This window comes from Xyrauchen texanus, chromosome 5 (assembly GCF_025860055.1).
Source record: "Xyrauchen texanus isolate HMW12.3.18 chromosome 5, RBS_HiC_50CHRs, whole genome shotgun sequence".
NCBI lineage: Eukaryota > Metazoa > Chordata > Actinopteri > Cypriniformes > Catostomidae > Xyrauchen > Xyrauchen texanus.
Window position 1 is genome coordinate 58,443 of NC_068280.1, and position 10,665 is coordinate 69,107.

Sequence of the window (10,665 nt, forward strand, 5' to 3'; positions counted from 1 at the left end):
GTCGTTTTCTCTCTCTCTCTTTCTGGACGGGCGCTCGAGCACGCCCCCGCTGCCACATAGGGATGGGCGATACCACTTATTTTCGTTCCAATTTGATAACAATGGGCCAGTTGTTCAAAGGTAAGCTAATCGGATTTTGGTTATTGGATTGGATAAAATCTTGAAAATGTGTTGTTCAAAAGGGAAAGAAGGAATCTGAAATCAGATTAGATCAGGGAATCCAATCCTAGTTTTAATCTGGATCAAACCTTCAGTTTGTGTTGTTCAAAACTTATCAGTGGGATTTGGATAACTTTGATCCAAAAAAACAGGATTATCCTGATCCCAACAGGGGGTAGGATTTCAAGGTGGATTTCAGGAAGAAAATGTAGTAAAACTTTAAAATTGGTCAAATAATACATTTGTATCATTTAGTGTATATACACTTTTATTTATATTTTGCACTTGACTTGTGTAACCGTTGTAACAGTGATAAAGTAGACATAGGCTAACAATTAAGCTATTCAGTATAGTAAAGTAAAAATAAAATAAAAATTATCTTGTCCCCATGAAATAATCCCCCAAACAGATTTCAATAACAAACTAAAATAATATATTCATTTTTCGGTCATTCATCACCGTATATTAATTTCAAAGAAACAGTCATCAGAGATGAGCCTGTCCAAAATAATGTCTAACAATTGCATCCCTTACTATACGTCCAGTCAGTCCCTGATTCTGACAGACCACCAGAGGCTGGTCTGGTTCTTCAACAGGCTCAGGTGCATCATAAACATCATCACAGAGAGGGACATTGCGCCTGGTAGCGATGTTGTGCAGTACGATACACGCAAGTATTATGTTGCATGCTCCCTGTGGTTCCACTCGCAAGTAGTTAAGGCATGCAAAGCGTCTCTTCAGAACTCCATTTAAACGCTCAATTGCACATCTTGTTTTGCAATGAGCAGTGTTGAAGCGTGCCTGCGCAGGTGTGGTTGCTGCAAGAAAAGGAGTCATCAGCCATGGTAGGAGTGGATAGGCACTGTCTCCTAATATTATGCCATCCGGTCGGTTGGTTTGGAGCTCTCTGTATAAAGCACTCTCTCTCAGGATGCGTGCATCATGAACAGACCCAGGCCACTTCACGACACAGTTTGTGATGATGAGGTCAGCATCGCCCACAAGTTGGATGTTGATGCTGCGCCTCCCCTTTCGTTTGATGTACTCCCAATCCCTCTCATGAGGTGCTTGGATATGCACATGAGTGCAGTCAATAACCCCAATAGTATTGGGCATGTTCCCCAAAAGAAAAAACTTGTGCTTGGTCTGGGCAATCTGGACATCCTTTGGAAGTGAAACAAACTGATTGACCAGGCTGGCCAATGCAATTGACACAGCTTTCACTAAATCACTCACAGTTGATTTGTCCACTCCCATATTATCACCAACAACTTGGTAGAAAGTCCCAGATGCATAGAAGCGCCAGACCAATGAGGACCTGTTCTTCCACAGACAGACTGTGACTCCTTCGGGTTCTCCGTTGAAGTTTTGGCCTGACAAGGTCTGCAATGTACTTAATATCAGCATTCCCAAAGCGAAAGCGACCATACAGTTCTTCAGTGGTGTATTGCTCCAGTGGTTGTGCACACTCAACATACACCCTTTGACGGTATCCTCTTCCACCAACACGGTGGTAGCGATGGACAATACCTGCCATGTCAGTGCCTCTCTCTAAGTCCTCTGAGAAAGGCTGAATATAAGATGGCTGTCAAATACCCACACACCAATTGGCTGACGTGCTGTGGCTGGTGTTCAATTAAATGAATCATGCCCAAGGCCTATAAATACTATGTTCACTACAACAGAAGCGGTGAAACCATGGACTCAAAAGGACCTAATTTCACTGTTGCAGAAACCCATGCACTGCTGGAGGGTGTTAAGTGCCATTATGCCTCAATAGTAGGAAGCTCTGTTGCAGGTGGAATGGTGACTAACAAAAGGAAGAAAGACATTTGGGTTGAAATCACCCAGAATGTAAATGCAATGGGGTCTTGCCAGAAAAGGACCTTGGAGCAAGTGAAATTTAGATGGAAGAATCTGAGGGCCAGAGCAACGAAGGACCTTGCTGAAGCAAAAAACACCCAAACAGGCAACAAATCCTTTAAGAAAGGTGAATACACAGATGTGATTCTGGACATTATTGGAGGTGAGAACTCTAAAGCTCTGCATGGGATTCAAGGTGTTGTAGGGGATGGTGAGCCTACAATTGTAGAGGAAAGTGAGCCAGTTCCTCCTAATGCAGAGGAAACATTAATTCTGGATCTCAGCCCTATTATTGAAGAACAACCTGGATCCTCACTGGTAGAGCCAGCAGTCACAGGAGCTCAGAAAAGAGGCTTGAAGCGTCCTTGGCCGAATAAAAATGATGATTTCTATGAATCACTTCTTAAACGAGAAACTGAAAGAGCAGAAGCACAGATACTCCTGGCAGAGGAACAAATCAAGCTGACCAAACTACAGCAAACCAAAGCTGAAACTTCAGATCCACCTCCTAAAAGCGGGGCTTGGAAATGCTGGTCTCTCCTCCTCAGATGAAGAAGAACCCTGAACATTCTTTATTTCCTTAACTATTGGATATTTAGCCATTTCATTTTTTTTAAGACGTTTTCAAAATGTCCACAATGTATTTGTTAATGTATGTTTGTTGTTTATTTTGTTGTGGTTCAGATGTGGGTCATAAAATAAATTATGATTAGAAGTGGATGTTTATGTTATTTTTGTGTTTTGTCTCAAAATAAGAAACACTTACAGTGACCTCATGTTGGCTCTTCTACCTGTTCTTTACATAGCTGGTAGCCCACATTGTGATATGTTGTCCCATTTAGAGCACTGGTAATCCGGATTTGGTAATCTTGAAAACTGTGTATCTGGATCAGGGTGATCCAGTCCAATGTTGCTTTGAAAAAACGGCACAAAAGACGGATTACCTGATCCTGGATAGGAAAAAATAGGATTTCCAAATCCGGATCATTTTGATCCAGATTAAATGTTTTGAACAACTGGCCCAATAGTTTCAAGTCCAATATGGTCGATACCGATACTTCTGTTAATTTTTTTTTTTTTTTTTTGCGATTTCTTGGGATTTAATGGGTAATTTAAAATATTATTTTTAGTCATAATTCATGTCATTATAATTTAGTTTTTATTTCCATTTGTGAGCCTAAACAGAAAATTATTAAACTTTTGTTCGGTTTACCCCAACTACAATATTACTTGTAGTAGAAAAACTATGGTAATCAATATTATTTAATTATTTATTAAAAACAATTACCCACAAACTCATAAGAAATTTCACCATTAGATATGTTATATTACAGTGAATTTACTCCAGATGCTGTTTCTCTGATTTTCTGTCATCACTTCTACAAGACACTGATCCCTCTTAAGAGCGAAGAACTGTTTGAGCAAGTCTTGTGACTCACAAGCGCTTGTCTGCTCGTGTCTTTCAGCATGTAAAAAATAAATAAATAAATAAAATATATATATATATAAAAAATAATAATAATAATAAAAAAATACATAAATAAAAAAAATTTAGCACGTTAAAATGAGCGAAAGAAACAGTTCCCATCCTGCACAAGTATTTGCTAATATAGCCGAATCCTTTTTATTTCACTTTGAAGCTTATGATTATTGCTCATGGTATCCAAACAATATCCCTAGTTTAAAAAAATATATATATATTTTTGATACAACACCAGTAGCGGAAGTATCGATGATCCGTCCATACTTACCAGTTAGTTCCTCAGATACTACAGTGTGTATAAATAACCCGTGCTTTTACAAGCTGCAGATCATCTTAATTAATTAAATCAATGCTTTACTTCTCTAAACTCACAGACGTGTTCTCCACCTTGTGTAAGTTTAAACGATACTGAAATCTGGTATCAATTAATATGTCTGCAGGATTCAGAACAGAAAAAACTCAACATCCTAAAGTTAAACTTTCACTTTGATTAGAAAATGTGATCAATGCTTTAGTTATGATTCTTCTGTAGATTCACCTGATAATCTGAACATTTCTTCATTTTAAAGCAATCACACAATTAAAGAAACAATGTGATGCTGAACTGGTTTTTCTCACTCTCTGGAAATTATTTTAACAGGAAAAAAAGATGGCATGATTTAGTGTACTGAATTAATAGTGAACAACCTTCTGGATACTGATCACATCCTTAATAATAATGTCTGCATAAATGAACCTTCTCATTTATGTGTCAAATCAAATCAAATCACTTTATTGTCACACTACCATGTACACAAGTGCAACAGTAGGTGAAAGTCTTGTGTGCAGTTCTGAGCAACATAGCAGTCATGACAGTGACGAGACATATACCAATTACAGTAAACAACATATTTACACAACACAATTTACATATCAAATATACACATACTTACACAACACAATAATTATATACAATGTACAGTAAACAATACACACAATATAGAATACACAATATACAATAAGTAAAGAGTATATGAAATATATATAAGTAGTTGTATTGAGGAGAAAAATGTTGACAGTCCAGTGTGAGATTATAGATTAATAAAGTGCAGTGCTAATTATTGATCGTGAGAGATCAAGTGTTCAACAGTCTGACTGCTTGGGGAAAGAAGCTGTCATGTAGTCGGCTGGTGCGAGTCCTGATGCTGTGATACCGCCTGCCTGATGGTAGCAGTGAGAACAGCCCATGACTCGGGTGACTGGAGTCTCTGATGATCCTCCAAGCTTTTTTCACACACCGCCTGTTATATATGTCCTGGAGGGAGGGAAGCTCACCTCCGATGATGTTTCTGGCAGTTCGCGCCACCCTTTGCTGGGTTTTGCGGTTGTGGGCGGTGCTATTTCCGTACCAGGCGGTGATGCAGCCAGTCAGGATGCTCTCTACAGTGCTGGTGTAGAACCGTGTGAGGATGTGGTGGTTCATTCCAAACTTCCTCAACCGTCTCAGGAAGAAGAGGCGCTGGTGAGCCTTCTTCACAATGGCCTCAGTGTGGACGGACCATGTGAGTTCCTCAGTACTGTGGACACCGAGGAACTTGAAACTGCTGACTCTCTCCACCGGTGCTCCATTGATGGTGATGGGGCTGTGTTCTCCGTCTTTCTTCCTGAAGTCCTCTACAAGCTCCTTGGTTTTACTGACGTTGAGGGAGAGGTTGTGCTCCTGTCACCAGCGTGTCAGAGTGTGCACCTCCTCTCTGTAGGCTCTTTCATCATTGTCAGTGATCAGACCTACCACCATCATATCGTCAGCAAACTTAATGATGGCATTGGAGCTATGTGTTGCCACACAGTCATGTGTGTACAGGGAATACAGGAGTGGGCTGAGAACACAGCCCTGCGGGGCTCCAGTGTTGAGGGTCAGTGATGAGGAGATGTTGCTGCCCATTCTAACCACCTGACGTCTGCCTGACAGGAAATCCAGGATCCAGCTGCACAGCGAGCTGTTTAAGCCCAGAGCCCGGAGTTTCTCATCAAGCTTGGAGGGCACTATGGTGTTGAATGCTGAGCTGTAGTCTACAAACAGCATTCTCACATATGTGTTCCTTTATTCCAGATGGGAGAGAGCAGTGTGTAGTGTAGATGCAATGGCATCATCAGTGGAGCGGTTGTTGCGGTAGGCAAACTGCATTGGGTCCAAAGAGGGGGGCAGAACAGAGCAGATGTGATCTCTGATTAACCTCTCGAAGCATTTGCTGACGATGGGGTCAGAGCAACAGGACGCCAGTCATTTAAACAAGTGATTATAGCTTGCTTCGGTACAGGCACAATGGTTGATGTATTGAAGCATGTGGGGACTACAGACAGGGAGAGGGACAGATTGAAAATGTCCGTAAAAACACCAGCCAGTTGATTCGCGCACGCTCTGATGACGCGGCCCGGAATGCCGTCTGGACCACGGCTTTACGGATGTTCACCCGTCGTAATGATCGGGTTACATCGACAACAGAGACGGAGAGTGAACCAACCTCTGTAGCGTCAGCCGCGAGTGCTCTCTCTGCGAGGGCGGTGTTATTGTCCTCGAAACGAGCATAAAATGTATTAAGTTCGTCCGGGAGAGATGCAGCGGTGTTCACGGCAGAGTTTTTATTCCGTTTGTAGTCCGTGAAGTTAATTCCCTGCCACATACTTCTGGAGTCAGTGGTGTTGAACTGACCTTCAAGTTTGTGCCTGTACTGGCGTTTGGCTGTACTGATAACTGGCTTGTTTACGCTCCGTGTTAGAAGAATTAAAAGCGGAGGTCCGTGCATTGAGTGCCGCGCGAACATCGCCGTTAACCCATGGTTTCTGGTTGGGGTATATCCGTATTGTTTTGGTCAGAACAACATCCTCTACGCACTTCCTGATGAAACACGTTACGCTGTCAGCGTAAACCTCGATGTCGTCATCAGAGGCGGACCGGAACATCTCCCAGTCCGCCTGATCAAAACAGTCTTGTAGCGCAGAGTCTGATTGGTCCGACCAGCACTGGATCGTTCTGAGGGAGGGTGCTTCCCGTTTCAGTTTCTGCCTGTAAGCAGGTAGAAGTAGAACGGAAGCGTGGTCCGATTTGCCAAATGGGGGGCGGGGGAGGGATTTGTAGCCATCCCGGAAAGGAGAGTAACAATGGTCTAAAACCCAGTCCCCTCGTGTGTTGAACTTTATGTGTTGGTAGTATTTTGGAGCGATTGTTTTGAAGTTGGCTTTGTTAAAGTCCCCGGCAACAATGAACGCAGCCTCAGGGTGCGCGGTTTCCTGCTCACTTATACTCCCGTACAGTTCCCTGAGTCCCCGGTCTGTGTCGGTGTTAGAAATAAGAATATAATCTAAACCACAGTGCCTTTTTCTCTCCGTCTTTTATTGAGTCGTGAATAAATCAATACAAAGCATTTCACCAACGTTGGGGAGCGAATAAAGAATGAAGTTCTCCTCCTGGATAACATACAAATATATATATTACAATAGTGAAGGGAGTTCACATCTCTAACCAATAGGAGCACGCGTTACATCATACAGATATCACAGATAGCAATTCCATATAGCAAAGTGGCTTGTGAGCCTTCGGAGCTATATGGTAAATACTCCAAGTTCCGTGGTAGCCTGTCGGACCTCTCCATACACACTAATACAATACACACACACACACAGAAAGAGAGAAGAGGAGAAAGGAGGGGGCGCTGCGAACTGCTAGCTAATATGAAACAGATGTTTGATAATGCATACACAGCATTTTCTCTCTTGGACAGAGCTGAGATATAGACCTATTTCTAACAGTCGGCTTGTGGGGGGATGTACACAGCTGTGATGATGACCGCTGTGAATTCCCTCGGCAGCCAGAATGGTCGACACAGAAGCAAGAGATATTCCAGATCAGGAGAGCAGATAGACTTGATGAAATGTATGTTCCTCTGATCACACCATGATTTGTTGGTCATAAAACATACACCACCACCTCTGCTTTTACCTGAGAGGTCTTTCGCTCTGTCCGCTCGGTGCACGGAGAAGCCCGTGATTTCGATGGCCGAGTCTGGAATCTCCGCAGCCAGCCAGGTTTCTGTAAGGCATATAACGCAGCAATCTCTCGTTGGAAAGAGATCTGCGCTCTCAGTTCGCAGAGCTTGTTGTCCAGAGACTGAACATTTGCCAGTAGTATACTGGGTAGCGGGGGGTCGATTTGCACGACGTCTTACTCTGATGAGAACGCCGGCTATTTTTCCCCTTTTCCTTCTGCGTTTCCATGGCCGGGCAGCCCAGACAAAGGGCTCCGCCGGCGTGTTTGTAAACAGCGGGTCGGCATTAATCAATTTGAAGTCCGGTTTTCGATGTGTAATTGTAGAACCAATGTCCAAAAGCGTTTGGCTGTCGTAAACAAAAGGCAGACAACATCCAAGACAAAAAAAAAAGAACTGTAAACAAAACAAACAATAAACCGCAGTGTTGTAACGGAGCTCGCAACGCAGCAGCCATACTCGGCGCCATCTTGAGTACCATATCATTTCTTATATAAATGAACCTTCTCATTTATGTGTGTATTATGTGTCATGTCCGATCTCTTCAGTGCTAACTCTCCTCCTGATTTACTGAGTTATTTTGTGAATGCGTTTGCATCTGAAAATATGATTTATAAAAATCTTTAAAATGTCAGCCTAAATGTAGCATATACTCAAGCAATAATACTACAAACACATTTATTTGCAAAAGTGGTTCATTAACTGAGGTGAAGTCAGCTACTAATCTTTGATTTAACTATAGCTCATTAGGAAAAACTCATTTGCCCGACATTAGTTCAGTAACCTTACAAAAACTGATGTTATCAGACAGCTATCAAACAAAATATTTCTTATATATATATATATATATATATATATATATATATATATATATATATATATATATATATATATTAGTATTTATATAGTGTACATTTAAAAAGTATTTCATTGAATAACATTAATCAATTATTTCCCACCAAATAATGTCAAAGTTCAAAGTATATACTTACCAGGTAAAATTGTAAATTGTAAACAATAAAAAGTTAAATATAAGATCTCAGTATCACTGAACAGATAATACCTGGTTTTACATATTTATTACATCATGGTGAAACCTGTTGACAGTTTGGATCGATTTGAGCAAGATGCGGTGGAGAGTGACGTCACACAGCCCAAAAACTAATGCTTAATATCTCAAACATCAAACCAGCACAAACGTTCATTTTTGCGGCACAAACGGATGAAATAGTTTTGGTGATTATTTAAGAACCTGTTAACCAGCAGGGGGGCGCCGGCGGGCCCTGGGGGGGTGTTTATAATTTTATTACCTTTGTTTTATAACAAATATTCAATCAACTATCATAAACTATGCATCATTTGAAAGCTAAAACACTCAAGAATCACGTTCTGAACTTGTTTTTGCAATCAATACACCAGAGAGGAAAGGGTTCAATAAAATGCTGACAGACCGACCCTGTAAATATGAACAAAATGAACGGCAATACTTATCTTTCATCTCCTATGGTTCAGATCAGTTCGGATCGAATCCAAGAAACACCAGCATACATTTCAATGTAAGGGTCTACTCTTCAAAATGCATCCCACTTTTTAATCCAAAACAACAAAAAAATAGGGAAAAAACTAAATATCCTCCTCAGTTTTCATGAGCGCTTCCAGTTAGAGTAATCCATCATGTTCACTTTCAATGAAATATCGATTCTAATTTGTATTCCAATGTTCAAAAACCATCTCTCCCCGTAGTTTGGACTGTTTCTGATAAAATGAGCCATTCCCTGTTTCTCTCCTTCAATCAGAGGCTCTGTAATGACCAAAATATGAAGGGAGCGCAACAACAGGCTGCGGGACCTGTCACTCTCGCACCTCGGTTTTTGACTGGATAAAAGCCACCCAATGTCTTGTCAGCAAAATTTTGATGGATGGGAGTATTAACCAACTAAAACACAAATGAAGTGATTGACAGTTTGCTTAGTTTACCTCAGAAGATCTGTCTAATACATAGGTCTAATACAAGTGCGTCCACTCGTGCGCTCTTCGTCATTTTACGCACAGCGCATTATTATTATTATTATTATTATTTTTTTTTTTATTTATTTATTTATTTATTTTTTTTACGACTTACGGGGCACTTTTGGGGCTCTTAACATGCTCAAAAACTCTTGAAACTTTGCACACGGGTCAGAACCTGCGGTCATTAGGGCCGGGCTGAAGCTGGTAACACGAGATGTTTCTCCATGGACTCGATCCCGTATTAGATCGCTAAGTTGAAACACATCGTCTTGAGTTTTTATGTTTATGAAGTATTGGCAGTTTTTCTGTTCATATCATGTTTTTGATTATAAAATGACTAGCAAAGACACGAGGCTACACGAGTAGCTAGGTGATAGCTGTATATTATACATAAAGACATAATATTTATATCACACACACATTATATTTATGATGCATATAATATAACAAAAATGGAAGGAAAGGATTACAAGAAGTCAGGTGAAGATGGTTTTGATTATAAAATTACAGTGGAGAAGACTAGCAAGATATGAGATTACAGTCTCCAAATGGCCTTTTGGAAAGGACGCCTAGACTTTCCCTGAATAAAAGCTTACAGAAACTACATTTTTGGGAGTATCATCTTCAAATTTGAATCAGAACATGGTCAGACATTCAGTTTTATCTTTATGGTGTTTTCAGGCCTTTAACATAAAAGTCTGATACATTTTTCCCTAAATGAAGTTCATTCATAGAAATCGTGAGTCACTTTCATGTAAATTTGACCTTGTTTTACTCTGTTCCTATGCTACTTTTGAATTAATATGACTCTTGGGTAACAAAGTTTCAAGTGTCTAGTTTAAAAAAATATCAGAGTTATGAATGTGGAGCATATGGTTTAGGAGTTACAGACATTTGTATTTGGGTATGTCATTTTCCGAAAATTCTCAAAAATAGGGGTGCTGGTTAAGAGTAATTATATGGGGTGCCAACTTCACGGAGGTTTAACCCAATGATCAGTGGGACTGATTTGTGAATTCCTGTTCTGTTTCATATTTCACCCATGAAAACGGTCTAATCTTTCAGCAGTTTCAGTACTGTTTGACAGTACCAGCATCATAATAAATAAAAATGTGCTAGTACTTC

General features: G+C 40.6%; 1 protein-coding gene across 1 annotated transcript; it reads right to left on the reverse strand.

Moving 5' to 3' along the window:
* Positions 1-645: 645 nt before the first annotated feature.
* On the reverse strand, positions 646-1,416 carry LOC127644040 (putative nuclease HARBI1). The gene has a single exon (XM_052127048.1). The coding sequence runs from the start codon at positions 1,414-1,416 to the stop codon at positions 646-648; it is 771 nt and encodes a 256-aa protein (XP_051983008.1).
* Between the last annotated feature and the right edge of the window lie 9,249 nt (positions 1,417-10,665).

Bases quoted from the DNA above. Each gene is read 5' to 3' on its own strand.
- LOC127644040 (XM_052127048.1), bottom strand. From the start codon at position 1,416: ATGGGAGTGGACAAATCAACTGTGAGTGATTTAGTGAAAGCTGTGTCA.